Source organism: Bos mutus, chromosome 26 (assembly GCF_027580195.1).
Source record: "Bos mutus isolate GX-2022 chromosome 26, NWIPB_WYAK_1.1, whole genome shotgun sequence".
NCBI lineage: Eukaryota > Metazoa > Chordata > Mammalia > Artiodactyla > Bovidae > Bos > Bos mutus.
In genome coordinates, this window is record NC_091642.1 from 19,112,305 (window position 1) to 19,135,606 (window position 23,302).

The following is a 23,302-nucleotide window of genomic DNA, read 5'->3' on the forward strand; positions in this document are numbered from 1 at the left end:
TCAACCAGTCCATTCTGAAGGAGATCAGCCCTGGGATTTCTTTGGAAGGAATGATGCTAAAGCTGAAACTCCAGTACTTTGGCCACCTCATGCGAAGAGTTGACTCATTGGAAAAGACTCTGATTCTGGGAGGGATTTGGGGCAAGAGGAGAAGGGGACGTCAGAGGATGAGATGGCTGGATGGCATCACTGACTCGATGGACGTGAGTCTCAGTGAACTCTGGGAGTTGGTGTTGGACAAGGAGGCCTGGTATGCTGTGATTCTTGGGGTCACAAAGAGTCGGACATGACTGAGCGACTGATCTGATCTGATCTGATCAATACAAAATAAAAAGTTAAAACAAAACTATAGTAGGGAAAGAGGGATTGAGGGGACAGCAGTGGGGTGAGTTTTAATTGGGGAGGTTAGAGTAGGTCTCATTGGGAACATAGCACTTGAGATATATCATTTAATCTGTAACAGTCACGCTTTAAAAAAAAAAAAACAAAACTTAAAAGTGAACTACTCTGTATTATCCCACCTTGGCTGGAGACCTTTCACATGACTACGCCTGAGAAGACAGCCTCAGCCTCATTTCTAGAACTCAACCTCCCTCATCACTAAAGCCACATTCCATCAACAGCCTCTTCCCCATGCTCCCGTCACCCGCCAGTCTGGACAGCAGCTCCGAGAGTAACCAGATCAATACCCTTAGCAGATAAGAAACCAAAGGTGAAGTTTGAGTCACGGGGCCAAAGGGTACCTGAAATTGCATCTTGCATCATTCTCAGCAGTTGCTGAGAATAGAGGCTGGCGTAACATTCTGACTACAAGACTACAGATAACTTCCCAGCCACTCACCAGCGCCCAGGTGCTCAGGCCACTGCCTGGCTCTAGCCTCTAGCCTTCTCCACACAGGGCTGGTTGGGGAGGGATGTCCCCAGGCAGACAGGAAAGGGCCTCTTTTTCCCTTCCACAGGATTATTCATGTGGGGTCAAGCAGGAAGACACCATTACCAAATGGGGTCCCTGTTAAATCCCCAAAGACAGTGAAGAAGTCTTTTCCAGCCATGGAAAGATTCTGTGAGCACTTAAATAATTAAAACAGGACAGATATACCAGTCTCCCAGACCTTGCTTTTCCTAGCCCAGTTCCCAGGCCATACCCAACAGTTCCAGTTTGTTGGGCAGCTGGCAGAGAGAAGGGGAGGGCTGGCCTTGGGACAGGTCCCCTGGCCCACTAACTGTAAACAAATCCTCACGGTTGCAATGCATACACACTGGAGATGTCTCTGCTGCCAAATGGCACAAGAAAAGCTATTGTATTGGAGTTGAATCTGCTCTGTCCTTGGGTTTGGGTCTTGAGTGTTTCCTGGGGCTCAGGAGACAACTTGGGCTGCAAGCACCCCTAGGCAGAGATTGTCTTAACCCAGAGTGCCAGGGGGAGAAGGCAATGGCACCCCACTCCAGTACTCTTGCCTGGAAAATCCCATGGGCGGAGGAGCTGGTGCGCTGCAGTCCATGGGGTCAATAGGAGTCGGACACGACTGAGCGACTTCATTTTCACTTTTCACGTTCATGCATTGGAGAAGGAAATGGCAACCCACTCCAGTGTTCTTGCCTGGAGAATCCCAGGGATGGGGGAGCCTGGTGGGCTGCCATCTATGGGGTCACATAGAGTCAGACACGACCGACGCGACTTAGCAGCAGCAGCAGCAGAGTGCCAGAGAGTCATCCTCCCCTTTTGCTCACCATTGTCACAAGTTCAGAGAAGGGCAGGGTTGAGGGGGGTGGTCTGGGGGAGGAAACAGTTTGCAAAATTCAACCCAGCATTGAACATGACAGTCGCCTATGCCCAGTGGGGCAGGGAGTGCAGGTAGGGATGGGGGCAGAGTCACCTAGCCCTCTTCAGAAATGCCACATCTGGGACTTCCTGCCATAGCAAGGGCAACACTCAACAGCCTGACCTGAGTGAGGTCAAGTTTCATTCATCCTGCAAGTATTCAAATACTTACTGTGTGCCAAGCAGTGGGTTCAGCAATGGGGAAAGTTCATTCAGAGTTCCTAGTCCATCAGGGGATAAAGCCACTTCCCCAGGTGGGAAACAAGTGTTCTGTGAAATGTATCCCGGCTCTGGGAGCATCTGTGGAACTGGACCAAGTGTGTGTGTGGCAAGAGATACATTTATCCTCTGTACTTTAAATTTACATATCATTTCCTTTGAATAAGGCAAACTAAGATCTTGTTTGTATACACTGGTGTATACCCAGCAATGTGCCATGTGTATTCAGCATTGTGCCATGTGCAGAGGGCCAAAGACTTAGAAGACGCAGCTCCTGCCCTCTGGGGACTAAACACTAAAAGCACTTATAGAAGGATGCAGTGTGGAAGATGAGCTAATGAATTTGAAGGAGAAGCCAGTGTAGACTGGAGACGGTGGAGGTACCTCCAAGGAGCACTAGCTCCTCAAGGATGTGTGGTCCTTGATCTCCTGGCTTTATTGCCAATAGCCTTTTGTCCAAGGTCAATCAAGGACGACCACCCCACAAAGGAAGCCGATGGCTGCTAAGATCCCAACTAAGATCCCAACCAGGGTCACTGTCACCAAACCATCTTTCTCCACTGTTGTCTGTGACTCTCCATCCACTCTTCCATGGCGAGAGTGGTCACCACTTTAGGCAGGATAAACCTCTGGGGAAGAGAGAAAGAGGAATACCCAGATGTTGGGTGAGAGATGGGGCATGGTTGGAGACACAAGAGCAGGACAAGCATGAAGGAAAAGGGTGAATGAAGGGGAATGGTGAAGAGGCACTTCTGAGGAGGGGTAGAGAATCTGACTTTAGTTGAGAGGGAAAGAGAAAAGGCTTCCAAATGACTGAATAAGACAGTGGGGCCTGATATAGACACTGCAGCACAGGAGTCATTCAGTTCCCGAACGCCAGAGAGCCTTGGGGTGCCAACCTTGGCCAGCTGGGTTGGGTAGAATTTACCAGGAAAGCCCTCATTAAGTCAATGCCAAAATCATCTTACCTCAGTCCATGAGAATAGTATAGAAGAGTTGCTGAGCCACTCATAACCTGGTGACAGGCGGTGACAAATCCCACTGGATCTCAGATCAACTCAGTCAGCTTTGATCTACTACTGCGCTTCCAAACAAGTCACAGTCCAGCAGCCCGACCCCAAGGAAAGCCTTGCTTCAGTAAACATTTCCAAAGGCCTCCCAAGCTTATTGCTGATCAAGTGAATTATGAGAGCGTGGAGGTCAGCAGAGCCAGTACCATCCACTGGAGTTGATAAGAGCCTGTACAAAGATAGGCTGAACAAAGTGCTAGGACTAAGTCACTGCAGGCCAGGATAAAGACAGGCTGACACAAGAGGTTGGGAAAGAGGCCTCTTTGCAGAATTAGTCTTCACACTACTGGTTGGGCCAATGGTCAGGGCTCACCAGATTCAATGTGCAAGTGGCCTCAGGCCACACCACAGGGAGGGAACACAACCCCGCCCAGCCTTGCCCATCAGAACAAGACTCAGTTTTCCCCACAGCCAGTCCCTCCCATCAAGAAGCTTGCACAAGCCTCTTATCCTCATCCATTAGAGGGCAGACAGAAAATCACAAGCACAGAAAAACTAACCAAACTGATCACATGGACCACAGCCTGGCCTAACTCAATGAAATTATGAGCCATGTCATGTAGGGCCACCCAAGACAGCAGGTCATGGTGGAGAGTTCTGACAAAACATGGTCAGCTGGTGAATGGAATGGCAAACCACTTCAGCATTCTTGCTTTAAGAACCCCATGAACAGAATGAAAAGGCAACGTGCAAACAAGCAGCTTTATTCCCCAAAGTCTCAGCTCCAGTGGTAAACTTTTAAGGCCCTATCCTTTCCAGGTACCTGAGTATCAGCACTACCATCTACCAGATAGGTGGCCCTGTTTGATTTCTCCTAGTTTGACAGTTCCTTAATGTCACTGAGCATCAGTTTCCCTCCATTGCACTCCAGAAGGGGCAGATTAGTATCCTTGCTCTGGATGAACCTTTCAGTATACTGTCTGGGACATGGGAAGCCCTCAGTGAAGATAAGCTTCCTTTTTCCCTCTTCCACTTACCTCGTTTTCCAACTCCTTGTCAATATCAGATGTTCTATTTTTAGATGTCCCCAAAGTGAAAAGTTGATCATGAACTTTGTACTGTAATTACCCTTCGACTTATATGCAAATGTATTACCATCTCCTCATTTGCCTTCAAACAGAGGATTTCTAATTGGAGGCCACAAGGTCTCTCTCAGCCTTGTGAAACTCCTGCATCCTCCCACAGCCACCTCAACTTCTTAGAGTAGAATGACCCATGGAGAAACCCAGAGATCTATGACCAGCTCCCCAACAGAGGGTGGGTACCATGGCCTGGCAACAGCAGTCCAAGGGCTGCCTAACCTTCTGCACTTCAAAGCTCTTATTTATATTAATGACATGAATTAAGAGCCTGGGAAATACCAGGCTCTGTGCCAGGGGAGGAATGAGAAGTGCATTTCTGATCTCAGGATGCACAGTTACATGGGGGAAGAAACAGACCAGGATATGTCTACAGCAGGGTGTGGAGAGAGTAAAAGCGAATGCTGACCTCAGGGCTGCTGGAGACACGTCACCCCGGCAGGATGTTTCCAGACGTGGGTCACCTGAGGTCATAGCGCAAATGGGAGTCAGTTTATCTGCTGGCCAGGCATATGAGACAGACAGAAACAGAAATCACATTCCTGATTTCTGAGAAATCTCCAAATCCTGGTTTAGGAATTCACCTGCCAAGAAGTGGGAGTTGTTTTTTTTTGAAGGGAGGGTGGTGCAATCATGTAACTTTATAAAATGAACCACTTAAAAGTAAACAATTCAGTGGGCACTTAGTACATTCATAATGTTGTACAACCACCTCTGTCTAGATTCAAAACACTTTTGTCATCCCCAAAGGAAATCCTCTCCCCATTAAGCAGTTACTCTTCTTTCCTCCCCATCCCTGGCAACCACCCATCAATCTGCTTTCCATTTCCATGGACGTGAAGTGGGAGGATTTGCAGAAAAGAAATTTCTCCTAGTTTGTTGCTCTTAGGTCCATGCACTAAACTAGACTGATCAGAAATGGAGGCAGAGTTTGCCCTCAGAACTAAATGAGCCAGATTCCACTCAGTCTTTTCATACTGTATCCAGTTTGTTCTGTCTTGGTTTCCCCATCTACAAAAACACATACCTACCTCATAGGACTGTTTTTGAAGATCAGGAGATGAAAGCCCCATAAAACAGTAAACACAGGACTGCCCCCACAGTAAATAGTCAATGAATGATAGCTGTACTATTTGCATTCTAGAAAAATGTCAACCTAAAAAGTCTCTAATAGATACATGAAGTCAATATCTACCTACCTACCTACCACCTAGGTCACCATACATAAGAATCTTTTTACAAATGAAAATATCTAGGAAATCCAAAGAAGGGCTAACTCCACACAGAGGTGGATGGAACATGTCTTTTAGCATCATATGGACTGTAGCTTCAATTCCAGTTGACAGCTGGCTTCACCTCTCTGAGCCTACTCCCTTCACCACCTATCTCCTAATATTGTCTTAATGTCAGAGTACCCATGATGATCTGGTGCTTAACTGGTTTCCTCTTCCCTCTCTCGCTTCGTTTCTGTATACTTTCTCCTTCCCTAACACCCAGCCCACTTCTTTTATCTGGAGTTCCCCCTGCATGTTTAGCATTCAGGCATTCAATGATACACTGATATTATTTTAGGTGTCATTGCCCCCAGAGAGTTAGAATATGACTCGGATAAAAGATTATTTTAGGTCAGGACCTCAACAAATATACTTGGCTGAAGCATCCTGTTTGGTCTGGATAATATTTAGGAAAAAAACCAAAACAAAACAATATTACATTGAATGAGTGAAGTTGCTCAGCCGTGTCTGACTCTTTGTGATCCCATAGACTGTAGCCTACTAGGCTCCTCCGTCCATGGGATTTTACATGCAAGAGTACTGGAGTGGGTTGCCATTGCCTTCTCCAGGAGATTTTCCCTACCTAGGGATTGAATTGGACTATGTTTATCTGGGGTGTGCCTGCCTTGCATTCTGTCAGACTTCCCCACCCCGACCTGCATCTTATTTCATATAATCTACGTTACTTAGCTCTATTGCCTGTCTGTTCTATAATTATTTGTGACTCTTGTTTTATTTCTGGTTCTGTTCCTTTTTTTGTGCCAACTGCATAAGTGATACTTACAAGAAGTTATATGACGTCTCTTCCAAGACTATTCAGTGTTCAACCTCAAATATTTATCAATTGGAGGGAACAACCATAAAGTAACTCCCATGCTGGAATACAGAGGGCAGTATCCCCCAAACCAATGACTCCTTTTAAAAATTTTTAACCGGATCAATCTTTTATTTTTAAATTAAATTAAATTTAGCTTAATTTAATTACTTTTGAAGACTACTAATTACCTACAAATCAGAGTTTAGATTCAATCCTGCTTTTCAAATAACCAAAAAGACAGATACCCACAGAAGGGAGTAAGCTCCAATAATGAAATCCCTTCCCAACACTCACTCCTTGAAGGCCAACTTGTGGCCCTACCCCTTAAAACAGACTCAGCTTCATCCAGAAAGCATTCATTCCATCTGTCACACATCTAGCAGCTCTTCCCCTCGGAAGATCTCAAAATCCATCAGGAAAATTGAGGGCACCCTCCAGCCCAGATCCCTGGGTTGGGAAGATCTCTTGGAGAAGGAAATGACAACCACTCCAGCATTCTTACCTGGGAAATTCCATGGACAGAGGGGCCTAGCATGCTATGGGGTCACAAAGAGTCAAACATGACTCAGTAGTGCTCTTCTCTTCCCTCCTAGCGCAGCCCAGGGGAGCTGTAGGCAGAGCCTCAGGCCCTCAAAAAGGGGTCTGGGTTTTGGTTCCCTTCCCCAAGAGAGGCAGGAGAAAAGAAAACCAATTCCTGCTCCACATTCCTCCTCCCCCTTGACCTTCCTGATGAGAAGGGTTTAAAAAAGTCCTTCAGAGACCGGGGAGAAAGCAAGTGCCGACACGTGCTTGGGACACAGGAAGTTCCAAGCTCCCCAGAGCTGGGGGTCAGGATGCCCCCCAGGCTACTGCCCCACACCCACAAGACCCCTTGCCAAATACCCCTGCCCCCTTACCCTGTGAGGGGACCACATCTCTTGGTGCTCCCAGTGAGTGGAGCCTCCTGGCTCTGAGTGCCTGTGAGTCCTGGCAAATGAATTGCTGCGAGTCCTCACCCCTCACCCCAGCTCCTCCAGGGTCAGGGGGGCTTCAGAGCATCCCTGCAGGCTGAGGATCTCTGGTTCCAAGCCGTCAGCCCCGAGTCTGAGCTGCCCTGAGTCAGGAGTCAGGACACAGCGGGCTTCTAACGTGCTCGGGGACTTCACTTCCTGGTTTTTCTTTCACAACAGAAAGTGGAAGTGTTCTGACCAGAAGGAGAAAAGCCGCCAAAGCTCCTCTGGCTGGGTTTCAGAGCCTTAACTGGCAGTCCCTGAGGGCTGATACAGCAGCCAGCCTGCATTCACAGCTCATGCTCTGTCTGCCTGATGACGGAGAACCAGACGGAGATGATGGAGGTGCCCCTCGCAGACCACCCTTGTCAGAGAGGTGAGACCCATGCTGGATTCCTGGGACAATGAGGTCCAACCACAGGGCACCTCGGCCCTCACATCCTTCCCAGGACCATGTGGACACCTGGAAGCCAGCTCTGCTGGCCAGCCATGCATGTTGTCACCTCTCCCCAGTCCCCTCTTGCCTGCCTCAGATCCTGGAGCTGTGCTGAAAAAGCCAGCAAAACAAGCACATCAAGAACCACAGGGACAGCGCGGAGAGTCTGTTTCCTCTGACACATCCTCTTCAGGCCTCCAATGTTTAATTAAAAATGTTTGCAGCTCGCACCGTCACCTCCCAGATAAAATCTGAGAAATTGTAAAATCAGGAACCCACAAGCACGTATGCCATTAGCTGTCAGACTGACCCTGCATCTCGCAGGAGCCTCTGAAAAACTTCACTGTACACTCGTGAGACAACAGCAGTGAAAAGGCAGACTACTTCTTGATATTTTTATAAAAGGGGCTTCCCTGTGGCTCACTGGTTAAGAATCTGCCTGCAGTTCAGGAGACACAGGTTGGATTCCTAGGTTGGGAAGATCCCCTGGAGGAGGAAATGGCAACTCGCTCTAGTATTCTTGCCTGGGAAATCCCATGGACAGAAGATACTGGCGGGCTACAGTCCATGGGGTTGCAAATGAGTTGGACATAACTTAGTGACTAAACAATAACAATTATTATCAAAATTGCTTTGAATGTGAAGACACCTTGAAAGCGTCTTGAGGACTGGTCTTCAGGGCATCAGGACGCATAGTAGTCTCATCAGATTCACCTATTGCTGTGGCTACAGAAGGGCATGGGAGTTTCTATTCTCAGATGTGAAGGCAGAAAAAAACGAGGTTCCTACCCTTTCCCAACCCTATCTCTCCCCACCACCTCTCAGACACCCCAGAATTAAGCAGCACTTTCCCCCAACCTCAGTCCCTTTAAGAAGGCTCAACGTAAAACCAACAAGAGCCCCGGTCTTCACTAGAGATGTATTAGGATTCCCTTTCTACACAGAGGAGTTCCTCAAAGCTTCCAACCAGAAAAACCAGAGTGAGCTACGCCCCAATATCAGGGAACATAGGAGCTGGTCCCTTGACCTCACAGGATCCCACTTTAGACATGGAAGAAAGCTGAAGTAGGTTAGGATGAGGGTGCCCCCCCCACCGCCTTTCCATATTTGGGTTCATCTCTTGGCTGGAGGAACACTTGTCTTTGCTAAGTTTCCAAGCTCATCTCCCCAGGGGTAGCTCCCTCCAGCAAAAAGCAGAGGATGGGAGAATGGGTGTCGAATCTCAGCCATTCAATGCTGCTGGGCTTTTCCCTGGGTGCTTTCTTCTTTTACCAACCAGACGAAGAGCTTAGGACCAGGAGAAGATGGTTTTCTCCAGGATCAAACGCTCAAGTTTGGAAGATTCTGGGTGGTTCTAAAGCTCTAGCACCTGGAGATGCATTCTTGTTCAATCCTATACACACACCAGGGACACTGCCAAATTTTGAGGGAATGATGGACAGTTTTCACAGCACTCAAGAATTCTGCATCAGGCAGCAAACCGATCAGGACTCAGATTCTTGCCCCACCTCCTCTTAGCTATGCAGCGCAGGCCGAGCTGTTTAAGAGCCCAGAGGCATGTTATTCACCTGTGATATGGGAATGATACCCCCTTACCTTACAGGAGGTAATAAGCCAATGTATAACACACATCTAGTACAGACCCCAGCATCGGACAGCAAGTCTGCTAAGGGTTCCCTTCCCTGCTTCCTTCCAAACGGGAGGGGCTGCAGCTGTCCGATGGCCTTTCCAATCATACAGACATTTCAAAATGGAAGATGAAGGAGACCTACATCTTGGCTTTGGCTATAACCCTTAAAGCTTTTAAGTCTGTTTTATTTGCACTTAGTGAAATCAACCACTCTCTCTTCCAAGTCCATTTCCTGCTAGCAGTTCAGATTCCTTCCATGTCTCCACTCCCCTTTTGCAGCTGATTTTTTTTGCCTCCCATGCAGGTCAACTAAGATCACTATGCAAACAAATGCTATTTCATCTTGTAAAAGAGCCTTAGGCTGAGAAAAACGTCCAAGTTTTTTCTCCCCAGTTACCCCCATCTCTACTATCCCATATCATATAAGCTATAGAGCGGGTAGCATTATTGCAGTTTACCTTGTAAGAGTCTGCTCACTCCTGGGTTCCAGGAAATGTGCCCCTCACAGCTGTCTGTTCTGGTTCAGCACAACATTCAGGAGCCTCTGCCTTTTCCTTAGCGCTGGAGTCGGGACCACACCTGAAGCCAATGTGTATCGTACTGAGAGTGGCTAACCAGCTTTCATGGAACCTTTGAACCTATTGCAATAGAGGTTCAAAGGTAGACATTACCTATTCAAACATTTGCACAGTAACCTCTGGCAGTGAGAAGTGTAGGATTTGGCAAAAGGTTAAAACAGGAGATTGTTATGCAATGGGCTTTAGAGGAAGAAAAGGAAGGAGAGAGAAAGAGAATGAAAGGGAGAGAGAGAGTTCTCAGGTCAGAAAGCTAACTTATAACAAGCAAAACCTTTTATAAAGCCCATACCTTGGGGAAGAGGAGGAGGCAAACAAGGCTTTGCATCTTCATTTTTGGGCAGAATCCCTGAGATTGTGATAGGAAGAGGAAGGTCTAAGTAACCTTAGAGGGAAAACTTAGTTTCCTCTAAGAGGGGGAAAGTGCTCCTTGATTTTAGGGGGAGAGAAAATTGAGACACCACTCTAAGTGGCTCCAGTTATAACTTTAAGATTCGGATAAGCAGAGGTCTGTCTTTTAGAGATAAGCCATCTTCTGGAATGGGCTGGTGACCCCTCTAGAATTACAATGTTTTTTTTTTTTTTTTTTTTCAATTTAATATTGACACTTGAGTTTATTAAAGCACAAAACTAGTCTAAGACTTTTGGAACATTCTCTATATGGTTGGAAATACTACGACAGGAAATTAGTGAATTACAATGTTTTCAAGTCACTCTAGAATCTAGACAGAGGGATAGGCATAGCTGGGTCGGATTTAGAACCCAGAATGATGGGTACAGCCTGCACCACCCACAGCTGAGCGAGCACTGAAGAAGCAGGGTTGCTAAGGCATCACAGTTCAGCCTGTCCTCCTCTCTCTTTCCATTTTAAAGTCACTCGTCATCAGTCTCCAGTCCAAAATCTTCGAGACTGCAAGGCATCATCACTACGCAAAAATGCTGGATGGGCACGCAAGCAACTCTGGAGAGCAATCTCTATTTTATGGGTGAGGCCAATGAGGCCTTTTCAGGTGAAAAAAAAAATCACCCAGCATCATGCAGTCGGTTAGCAGTTAAGGCCGGACCTGACCCAGAGCCACAGACCACCACACAGGACCTTTGTATGGGGCTGCTTTGTTGCTAAACGTTCATTTCACCACAGGCAGACCTCAAATACTTGAATGCTTTCTGAGTATCAGGCCTGCAGAAATTCGTGGAAATGCTGCATTAGGTTTCTGCTCGCTGAATTTGGTCAGGTGGCCAATATCTAAATCAGAAGGCAACACCACTTCCTGCTGACTCGGCCTGGAGGAGTCGTCAAGTCCTCATTAATAGTAAGAGGTCTCAGGTGGCCAGAATCTCATCTAGGTTGTCGGCACATTAATTCCACAGACATACTTCTTGCCCCGCAGCCCTAAGCCTGACCTGGGACCTGAAACAAAAAGTCTTCTAAGAGGTAGCTTAGACAAAGATATAGTTCAATAGGAACTGGGGGCAGGATTCTCATTTGATTGGGGTAATGTCAACTTGAGTTAAGTAGCAACCCACTGAACACCTGCTGACACCACACTTGCCTGAGAGCACGATGCTCTGAGTGGTTCCCAAACCCCAGGGAGCTATATAGTTCCCTGGAGAGCGTGTTATGCTGATGGCTGGGCCCATGCTGGCGTTTCTGACTCAGTGGGCCTGGGTCAGGGCCCTAGAATCTGCATTACTAACAATTCCAGGTGATGTGGAGGCTGCTGATTGGGGGACACACTTGGACCACCACTGCTCCAAGCAGCCACCCCATCGTCCATGGGCTCAACTACTGGACTGTTAAAAAGAACTCTGCATTGGGCCATTTTGGCTCTGGTGACCCTATAATTGGGAGGACAACTTGACGCAGAGTGGAACTCGTGACGTGCCCTAGAAGAGAGGTGATGCTCAAGCCCAGCGAGGGGCCGAGACCTGGAGGGTGCTTTGACACTAGCAGGAAGTGTCGCCTCTCACCCTGCTTTATGTAAATCAGCGCTGGCATCCTAGCTGGATGACCCATGTGGGTATGAGTGTGGGTGTGGAAGGGGCACCCCCTGATCTAACAACCATAACTTTATTCTCCAGGGCACCCGAGACCCCAAAAGATGAAGCAGCCAGCAAGGGTGAGTCATCAGTTTAGTAGGAGAGGGGAGTCCCGAACCCAGGCTTCCACTACTTAGCAGACCACACTGTCTCACGCTCAACTATGGTTTCCTACAGCCTCTTTCTTCAAAAATCCACATGTTCGACAATGCTCTGCAACACCCTCCACGTGTCCCTCCCTTCACATAGCCATTTGCGTTGAGAAATCAATAAAAACCAAGCCCCTTGCCAGTCCAGGCATCCCATTGCCTCTAAAAAGTGCAAATCTTCATTGTTTTATGTCTTTCAAGGGTGAGGTGTCCGAGGCAAGGAGTCTGACCCAATAGCTGTATTTCTGACACACACGCTCGCTGCTCTGGTCAGCAGGAGGGGAACGGTGTACACTATTTTCCCTTTTGTAGGGACAAAGGAACCACACATCTCATTTACAACAGTTGGAGAAGACCAGAAGCCAACAGTCCAGAGTTTTGTAACACAGTCTGGAAACAGCCAAGATACCTCATGTGATAGGGCTGGCAGGTCATTGGAAGTAGAAACCAGGTTTCCTATATTTTTAAAGTGGAATTTCTCCTTTGAATAAAGCCTCTGCCCTCAGAACATAGATGACTCATCTTGCATTTCTGGCTCCTCTGCTTTAGAAGACTTCACTGGGTTCAGATTCCGGAATAGCCGCTCAACAATGCTCACCATCGGCATTCCGAGGGAGGGCAAAGAAGGAAGCTGGAGATGAGAAGGGGCGGCACAGGACGGGTGGAGTAGCTGAGACATGTGGTGCCTGGCAAACACTTATCAAGGAAAGATCTGAGGCTGTTTCAACTGCTAATCTAAGACTTTAGAAGTCAGGCAACATGACCCAAGAATAAAGAGAAGCAGAGTCCTAGAGCTATGGTGGTGGTTTAGTTGCTCAGTCATGTTCAACTCTTGCGACCCCCTGGACTGTAGCCCGCCATGCTCCTCTGTCCATGGAATTCTCTAGGCAAGAATACTGGAGTGGGAAGAATCCTAGAGCTATAGGCTGAACCTATTCATGTTAACTCCTGTCTGATGAATCAGACAGGAAAGAGATGTCATGTCCCTCCCAGGAGTCAGTTGGACAGCAGGGCAGAGGGTGCAATGGTACAAATTGGATGAAATGTAAGCTGTGATGGATTAACCTTTAGCTTCCCACATGGCAGAGCTAACTTTGAAGTTTTCCCTTCCACTGAGATGTGAAAAGGAAGGGACAAAGTTCCCTCAACTTGACAAAGTTGCCCTAATTGACTATTCTGATTATCAGAATTCCATACCTACCTTTTCCTTGGTTATCTGAGGTTTCAAAAGGCTAGTGGCACTCAGAGTACACCATCAGGGGAGCACTCTTAGGTTCCCAGGTCAACTCCGTTCCCAAGGCCTTTGAAATGATTGTGAATATTATTGAGCACTTCCCATGGGGCCCTGCTGGGCTGAACTGTCTGCAATACCTCATTTAATCTTACAGCAGTCCAATGAAGAAGTTATTATCATTTTGCAGAAGAGGGAAGGCTAAGGGAGGTCAAGTTAACTCACTCAAGGCACGTGGCTAAGAGTTGGCAGAGTCTGAAAGGCAGATTTTGAGTTCAGGTAGTCCTGAGTCCATAGCCCAAGTACATTGATTAAGGATGACTCATTCCATGTAATCATCCCATGGTGTTGGAGAAGACTCTTGAGAGTCCCTTGGACTGCAAGAAGAACCAACCAGTCCATCCTAAAGGAAATCAGTCCTGAATATTCATTGGAAGGACTGATGTTGAAGCTGAAATTCCAATACTTTGGCCACCTGATGTGAAGAGCTGACTCATTTGAAAAGACCCTGATGCTGGGAAAGATTGAAGACAGGAGGAGAAGGGGATGACAGAGGATGAGATGGTTTGATGGCATCACTGACTCAATGAACATGAGTTTAGGTAAATTCCGGGAGTTGGTGATAGACAGGGAGGCCTGGCCTGCTGCCGTCCATGGGGTTGCAGAGTTGGACATGACTGAGTGATTGAACTGAACTGAACTAATTCCATGTAACCTGTGCAGTCTCATTTGTTTATACATGCATTCCTCTTGGGAACTCTGATTCGTGTCTCAAAGAGAATCAAGAACCGTTGGCCTAGAAGAAGGAAAGCCCAATGGCCACCATCAGGAAGGAGAACCTGATGCCCAGGGTGGAACAATGGCTCCCTTCCCCTTCCTCTGAAGGGCTTCCCACCTTCCTGGACGTGCTTCCTGAGGCTGAGTTCACTTCCCACACAAAGCCTTGCTTCACTCAGCTGAAGGTGGGCTGGGCTGGCGCTGGGTGGGGCTGGGGGCAGGGTGTCAGTGGGTCACATCTTTCAGCTGTGCCATCCCCAGCTCTTTCTGCTTTGTTGTCTGCTGTTCTGGGAGTGGCCACAGTGCTTTTCTGGGCCCCACTGTCAACCACATGGGACAAGATGACCCCAAGGCTCAGGGGCTGGAGGAGCTTGTTTTGCTCAACTCAAGTGGCTGACAGCAACAGCTTGGGCACCTGAGCTCATGAGGCCACTTGCTCATTCTTTGTGGGAAGGAGGTGTTACTTAAGATTGAGCACTTGATTGGTAAGAATGGTTTTTGCACAGATTGCAATAAAAAGCTTGCCTCCCTCCCCCAGACAACCCTCAGGGTGCAGATTGCCTTGCAAGTTTGGATCTGAGATTCCCAACCGGCAAACCATAGCACACCAGTATGTACTGTATGGCCCCACGTAGGGGATTCAGTGCATCATATAAAACTATTATTCTCAGGGTCACGTCAACAAGGTTGGAACACAGTGACACAGACAACTTGCTCCTTTATAGGCAAGAGCAATTAAGAGTCAGATGAACAGTGAGAAGGTCCTCAGAGAGGCTCTGGCTCTGAATTCCCAGAACCAACAGCCCCATAGAAAACATCTCTATCTCCCAGGTGATTAGACGCATAGCTCAGAGTGAAGGTTCAGACGTGGACTGTCCAATACTGTAAGCAGTCTCTCCGGGTGGCAACTGAGTACTTGTAACAAAGAAAGTCTGAATTAAGATGTGCTTAAGTACAAAATACACCAAATTTCGGAGACTTATTATGAAGCAAATAACATAAAATCTCAAATTTTAAAATATGGAGTATGTGTTGAATTGATAACATTTTGAATAAACTAAGTAATCAATCTTATTTGCTGCTTTTAATTTTTAAATATTTCTGCTTGGAATTTTAACACTACATAAGTGACTCATGCTCTATTTTTCCTGGACACTAATTTAGACCAAAGATCCTCTGGCCTAATGCCTATACCATATAAACAAAAAGAGATATTACCTGATGTTAGCAGTGAACACGTTTATACCTGCTCTGGGTGTTCTTGGAGACAATGAAATCTTTCATTTGTTCCTCTGGGTTCTATAGCAGCATCAGTTTGTTTCTTTGAGTTTATATAGCATTCATTCAACAGAAGTCATGATTTTCTTGACTGACACAATAGTTCCTTATTATAAAACTGCTATTATTACACACTGCTCTGTGTAAAATGGTAACTGATAAGGACCTACTGTATAGCACAGGTGTGTGTGTGTGAAAGTCACTCAGTCATGTCCAACACTTTGTGACCCCATGGACTATACAGTCCATGGAATTCTCCAGGCTAGAATACTGGAGTGGGTAGCCTTTCCCTCCTCCAGGGGATCTTCCCAACCCAGGGATCGAACCCAGGTCTCACGCATTGTAGGCAGACTCTACCAGCTGAGCCACCAGGGAAGCCCATAGCATAGGTAACTACTCAATATTATATATAACCTAAATGGGGAAAAAAACTTTGAAAAAAGAATAGATAGTTGTATATGTCTAACTGAATCACTTTGCTGTACACTTGAAACTATTACAACATGGTTAACCAACTGTGCTCTAATATAAAATAAAAAGTTTAAAAAAATCTATTATTTCACCTAATCCTCTCATGAGCTGATCAAGGTAATTAAAAATGAGGAAACTAAGGTTCATATTAAATTAAATTAAACTAAAGTTCAGACTTAAATTGAAGAAAGTGGGGAAAATCACTAGACCACTCAGGTATGAACTAAATCAAATCCCTTACGATTATACAGTGGAAGTGAGAAATAGATTTAAGGGCCTAGATCTGATAGACAGAGTGCCTGATGAACTATGGACTGAGGTTCGTGACATTGTACAGGAGACAGGGATCAAGACCATCTCCAAGAAAAAGAAATATAAAAAAGCAAAATGGCTGTCTGAAGAGGCCTTACAAATAGCTGTGAAAAGAAGAGAAGCAAAAAGCAAAGGAGAAAAGGAAAGATATAATACACATTTGAATGCAGAGTTCCAAAGAATAGCAAGGAGAAATAAGAAAGCCTTCCTCAGCAATCAATGCAAAGAAATAGAGGAAAACAATAGAATGGGAAAGACTAGAGATCTCTTCAAGAAAATTAAGAGATACCAAGGGAATATTTCATGCAAAGATGGGCTCAATAAAGGACAGAAATGGTATGGACCTAACAGAAGCAGAAAATATTAAGAAGAGGAGGCAAGAATACACAGAAGAACTGTACAAAAAAAGATCTTCACGACCCAGATAATCACAATGATGTGATCACTCACCTAGACCCAGACATCCTGGAGTGTGATGTCAAGTGGGCCTTAGGAAGCATCCCTATGAACAAAGCTAGTGGAGGTGATGGAATTCCATTTGAGCTATTTTAAATCCTAAAAGATGCTGCTGTGAAAGTGCTGCACTCAATATGTCAGCAAATTTGGAAAACTCAGCAGTGGCCACAGGACTGGAAAAGGTCAGTTTTCATTCCAATCCCAAAGAAAGGCAATGCCAACAAATGCTCAAACTACCGCACAATTGCACTCATCTCACACGCTAGTAAAGTAATGCTCAAAATTCTCCAAGCCAGGCTTCAGCAATATGTGAACTGTGAACTTCCAGATGTTCAAGCTGGATTTAGAAAAGGCAGAGGAACCAGAGATCAAATTGCCAACATCCGCTGGATCATGGAAAAAGCAAGAGAGTTCCAGAAAAACATCTATTTCTGCTTTATTAACTATGCCAAAGCCTTTGACTGTGTGGATCACAATAAACTGTGGAAAATTCTGAAAGAGATGGGAATACTAGACCACCTAACCTGCCTCTTGAGAAACCTATATGCAGGTCAGGAAGCAACAGTTAGAACTGGACATGGAACAACAGACTGGTTCCAAATAGGAAAAGGAGTATGTCAAGGCTGTATATTGTCCCCCTGCTTATTTAACTTATATGCAGAGTGAAAAAGTAAGTGAAGTCGCTCAGTCGTGTCCGACTCTTTGCGACCCCATGGACTGTAGCCTACCAGGCTCCTCTGTCTATGGGATTTTCCAGGCAATAGTACTGGAGTGGATTGCCATTTCCTTCTCCATATGCAGAGTACATCATGAGAAATGCTGGGCTGGATGAAGCACAAGCTGGAATCAAGATTGCCAGGAGAAATATCAGTAATAACAGATATGCAGATGAGACCACCCTTATGTCAGAAAGTGAAGAAGAACTGAAGAGCCTCTTGATGAAAGTGAAAGAGGAGAGTGAAAAAGTTGGCTTAAAGCTCAATATTCAGAAAATGAAGATCATGGCATCTGGTCCCATCACTTCATGGGAAATAGATGGGGAAACAGTGGAAACAGTGGCTGACTTTATTTTTTTGAGCTCCAAAATCACTGCAGATGGTGACTGTAGCCATGAAATTAAAAGACACTTACTCCTTGGGAGGAAAGTTATGACCAACCTAGATAGCATATTAAAAAGCAGAGACATTACTTTGTCCACAAAGGTCCATCTAGTCAAGGCTATGGTTTTTCCAGTAGTCATGTATGGATGTGAGAGTTGGACTATAAAGAAAACTGAGTGCCGAAGAATTGATGCTTTTGAACTGTGGTGTTGGAGAAGACTCTTGAGAGTCCCTTGGACTGCAAGGAGACCCAACCAGTCCATCCTAAAGATCAGTCCTGGGTGTTCATTGGAAGGACTGATGTTGTAGCTGAAACTCTAATACTTTGGTCGCCTGATGCAAAGAGCTGACTCATTTGAAAAGACCCTGATGCTGGGAAAGATTGAGGGCAGGAGAAGGAGGTGACAGAGGATGAGATGGTTGGATGGCATCAATGACTCAATGGACATGAGTTTGGGTAAACTCCAGGAGTTGGTGATGGACAGGGAGGCCTGGTGTGCTGTGGTTCATGGGGTCACAAACAGTCGGACATGACTGAGTGACTGAACTGAACTGAAGGTTCATATAGTACAAAACATCACAACCAGCCTAAGTCTTATTGCAAAAACTTGTGCTCTCAACATTTCTGTTACACTGCCTCTTACAGGGCAGTGTGGAGAAATCTCAGACAAGAGTATCAGTACTCTGGGTGGGGCATCTTACAGTTGTCCTCTCGCCAAGGCTTTAAGGACAGCGTCCTCAGCTTTGCAGCCTTGGTTCCCTGGGCTCACAGCGTGGGAGAACAACCCTGAGTGCGTGGCTAGGGAGCTGTTTGGGAGCTTTTAACACAAACAAAGTAGGAACGCCAGGAAGTGGGAGGGGTTCTGGTCTCTCCAGACCAGAAGCTGAAGAGGGTGGGGAGCCGCAGGGACATCCTGCTGGGTTTAGATGGCTGCGTACCAGAGAGATGGCGCCCAGATGACAAGCCAGGTGCTACCCAGGCCTCCGATTGGCTCAGATAGCGGAGCATGTCCTTCTTATGGGTCAAAGGTGGGTATAATCCCCAGAGAGAGATGAAGTAAGGCAAGAACACATTCATTTTTAAAAATTAATGAATTAATTTTTAATTGGAGGATAATTGCCTCACAAAGTTGTGTCAGTATCTGCTGTACACCAACGTGAATCAGCTATGTGTGCCTGCTAAGTTGCTTCAGTCGTGTCCAACTCTTTGTGCCCCTACAGACTGTACTCCACTAGGCTCCTCTGTCCATGGGGTTCTCCATGCAAGAATATTGGAGTGGGTTGCCATGCCCTTTTCCAGGGGATCTTCCCGACCCAGGGATCGAACCTGTGTCTCTTAACGTCCCCTGCATAAAGGCGGGTAAAGGTCTTTACCACTAGCGCCACTTAGGACAACCCAAACCTTTTCAGAAACAAGCAGCATGTTCTCATCAGAAAACCAAGGCCAGTGCCCCATCCTTGGCCTCTGGGGAGTAGTATGTGCACGATTACCTAAAGGAGAGGCTTTGGATTCAAGGAATTGCCTTTTGTTGCAACCTAAGAAACACATCTCCCCTTTATACAAAGTCAACCTTTACTCCACTGTCCTACAGCTGTTTAAATATTTACTTACCTGGAGATTCTTTTTACTTGACTTCATCACAACTATTTACAAGCACTGAGAACATAATAGGGAAGTTTGAAGCTCACACCCCAGCAGGTGAGAACAATTTTGACTTACACTTACTTGTAGGATGGTTGGTACTTGGTGGACTAGACCTTCAAGATAGGAACCTCTAAGCAAGACCCAGAAAGAAACTGTTGCATCACTGGCATGGAGTACTGGGTTAATTATGAATCCATCAGACTCCTAGACTTTCAGGACAAGAAGCTGGTAGGTGAGAAGTCTCTGCCTGCCAATGCAGGAGATGCGGGTTCCATCCCTGATCTGGGAAGATCCCACATTCAACGAAGCCCATGCACCACGTCTATTGAGCCTGTGCTCTAAAGCCTTTACAAGAGAGGATACCGCAAAGAGAAGTCCGCGCATCTCAACTAGACGGTAGGCGCCATTCCCCGCCCACGCTGGCTGCGACTAGAGAAAAGCCTGAAGACTCAGCGCAGCTTAAAAAAAAAAAAAAAAAAAAAACTTTAAAATATGCTATAAAGCCTCTACAAATAAAACATTAAAAAAGAAAAAGAAAACGGAGGGTCAGATCCAGTCTTATTCACTCCGGAAAGCCTGCAGGGATGCCTGCCTCTCTCTTCTCTTTCCCTCAAGGTGGGAAACTCCAGGCTCACTCTATTGTATTCTGAGTGGGCCAGACACCTTTTTCTATTTCTCACCTTCTGGAGAAGTTACAACCCAGCCTTTCATTTTTTTTTCTAAACAGGATCAGATCAGGCCACAGATTTATAGATTGAAGGGAGGGAGGGGCAAGTGGGAGGGGAGGAAGGGCAGGTAGAAAAAAGCCAGCCCCATCACCCTGGAAACAGCTAATCATATCTGATCTTGCATGTGAACAGCTGGCCCTATATCTGGTTTATGGCCCAGCTGGTCAGCAGTGAGGAAACTATATATTAGGAAGAAAGAATCCTCCCTCAGTAACAATCTTTTCAGGAAAGAGAGATAAGATAAAAGTATCTGGGAATCAAAGTGCTAATATAGGGAACCAAGCTCTGCACCTCCGGGAGCCAAGCACAGATTACTTCTATTCCAAAGCATCATGGGGTGAAACAACGTGACCTCCCCTATGTACCACCACAGCACTGGTAACTTACAAGCCTAAGAATCTCCTAGAAAAGGGCAGGGCTGAAGAAGCAAAGTGGACAACAGTGTGCCCTCTCCAGCAGCCACAGTCCCTACAAATCTCCTTAGGCTGGTTTTAACCTCAGGCCTTGCCACTCTTGCCAATCAAGCACTTGGTACAAACAGGGGAGGGCTGTTACCATGACAACGGTTCCCAGATGATGCTCACCATTACCCAGACCCTCACGTCTCTCTCCCTCTGAGGGCGATGGAGACGCAGAAGGGACTGAGCTGAGCACAGCATAAGCCAAGTGCAGAGACGTGCAGGCCCAGACCAACGTGAAGTTCTGCTGGTGCAGAAATCCAGACGGTTTAATCCACTGTGATGTCACTCTGCAAATACAAGTCTAGGTTTGTTTTTAATTAAAACTTTCCCTTGTCTTCCTTATTGCAAAGACATGAAGATAAAAAAATATGAAAATTATGCAAAAAGAAGAAAAGACACCCCATAATTCCTGTCACCTGGAGTTTTTATTGGCTTGATGCATATAATCTTTTTTATGCAACTTTATGTGCTTTTAAAAAAGACAACAAAAGATGGAATACTGTTCATGTTGTTTTAAAGTGTGCTTCCTCTCTTAGTTGTGACTATCTTTCTGAGTCAATAAATGAACATTTAAAACATCATTTGTAACGACTGCTCTCTCCACAGTCATGAGTTCACTCCATGTTACTCTTCCAGGCCTCTACTGTTGAACATGGAGGATGTATCTAGTTTTTGACTGTCAAAAAAAAAAAAAAAAAAAGCATTATGGGGACTTCCCTGATGGTCCAGTGGTTAAGACTTCACTTTCCAGTGCAGGGGATGCAGGTTTGATCCCTGGTCTGGGAGCTAAGATCCCACATGCTTCGCAGCCAAAAAACCAAAACATAAAACAAAGCAATTTTGTAACAAATTCAATAAAGACTTTAAAAATGGTCCACATCAAAAAAAATTCTTAAAGTCTTTTTAAAAAGTGTTGTGGTTATATCTTATCATATGCTCTCATATGCTCTTGTTTCGGTGGGATAAATCCCCCAAATTGGAATTTCTGGGTCAAAGATGTATATGAGAACTGCTATCAATCAACATTCCTATGAGGAGTGTATGTCTGTTTCTTAAATTCTCACCAACACTGAACGCCATTGGCATTTTCTCCTAGTTTTGACCATGCTTAATACAAAAATACTTACGATTAATAATAATTTGCATGCTTACCGGTGCAACAGTGTCCTGGATCTGAGGCTCCAAAGAGGAACACATGCCGTCATCTGCCTGAAGGTTTCTTATGGGAAGGCAATCTATAATCCCAGAGAATCTCAAATTATCCAGAGTGGGAATACCCATTTTAAGAAGTTTGTATGTGATAGTGGGAGAGAGGGGACACGGAGTATATCATATAATATTGTTCCCAGAATCCTGGTCTCGAGACCCTGCCTTATGCAATGACATGCCCTGACATGCCCTGTAGACGTGCTTCTTTACAGAGTTCCTACTAAGTGTGGGGCACTGTGCTAAGTACTTATGTCATCACACAACACCTTTACAACATCCTTCTGAGATAGATATTGTTCAGCTCTTTCTGAAGTTGACAAAACTCAGGCACAGATTTAACTGACTTACCCAAACCTACTTACATCTGGTAAGCATTTGAGCCAAAAAGATTCATGGAATTCTGCCTGTGATTAGAGCAAGGGAGTCCTTAGACTCAGACTTTAAAGAATTTAGACTTTAATCTTTAAGGTGTAGCAAGTTGACACCAAGTTGTCCTAGAAGAGGAGAGAGAATCTGAAGTTCAGTGCAGAAGCAGCGATGATGAATTTGGTTTGGAGAAAAGCAACTCCCCCTAATCCAGGGGTTTTGAAATGCCCTCTGAAGCAGATCAGAGCTAAAGCTCAGTAATCCCATGCTGGGAATTTGCTACTGAGGGAAATTAAGTAGTGAATAGTTAATGGTGATTCTTGACCTCTCTCGTTTTAGACTGTCTCAGAGCTTCTCGCACTAGTGTATTTAGGAGTATATGAGCATCTGTTGAATGCAGATTCCTAGAGTAAACTCAAGGCATCTGGTTCATAGGATCTGGAGTGGAGGCCTGGAATCTGTCTTTTTAACCATAAGAGGCTGATGTAAGTGGTCCTCAGATCAAGCCTTGAGATTCATAGCGAGTCTTCTGTGTTAAAATACATGATCCTGAGATGAGTGGGAGTTGCCAGCTCCCACCCTGCAAGGGTCCAAAAGAAAATCCATTTTAGTCGTATTTGAATTCTTTATGGAAACAATGACAAACTATTTTGGGGGCCTCCAAAATCACTGCAGGTGGTGACTACAGCCATGAAATCAAAAGACACTTGCTCCTTGGAAGAAATGTTATGACCAACCTATACAGCAAATTAAAAAGCAGAGACATTACTTTGCCAACAAAGGTCTGTCTAGTCAAAGCTTTGGTTTTTCCAGTAGTCATGTATAGATGTGAGAGTTGGACTATAAGGAAAGCTGAGTGCCAAAGAATTGATGCTTTTGTACTATGGTGTTGGAGAAGACTCTTAAGAGTCCCTTGAACTGCAAGGAGATCCAACCAGTTCATCCTAAAGGAAATCAGTCCTGAATATTCATTGGAAGGACTGATGCTGAAGCTGAAACTCCAGTACTTTGGCCACCTGATACAAAGAACTGACTCCTGGGAAAAGACCCTGATGCTGGGAAAGATTGAAGGTGGGAGGAGAAGGGGATGACAGAAGATGAGATGGTTGGATGGTGTCACCAACTCAATGAACATGAGTTTGAGTAAGCTTCAGGAGTTGATGATGGA

The 23,302-nt window shown here is 45.7% G+C and overlaps 1 protein-coding gene across 5 annotated transcripts in view; it reads right to left on the reverse strand.

Moving 5' to 3' along the window:
* ACSL5 (acyl-CoA synthetase long chain family member 5) overlaps nt 1-9,945 on the reverse strand; it is a 51,433-nt gene extending 41,488 nt beyond the window's left edge. For 2 of the 5 annotated variants that reach the window (XM_070363404.1, XM_005888661.3), the window contains exon 1: nt 7,178-7,446. In XM_070363404.1, the coding sequence (XP_070219505.1) occupies nt 7,178-7,195 (18 nt within the window). In that variant the 5' untranslated portion in view covers nt 7,196-7,446. Of the gene's footprint in view, nt 1-4,599; nt 4,655-6,783; nt 6,922-7,177; nt 7,447-9,794 lie in introns of those variants that run through there. The other 3 variants (XM_070363402.1, XM_005888660.2, XM_070363403.1) reach the window with 3 other exon arrangements.
* Between the last annotated feature and the right edge of the window lie 13,357 nt (nt 9,946-23,302).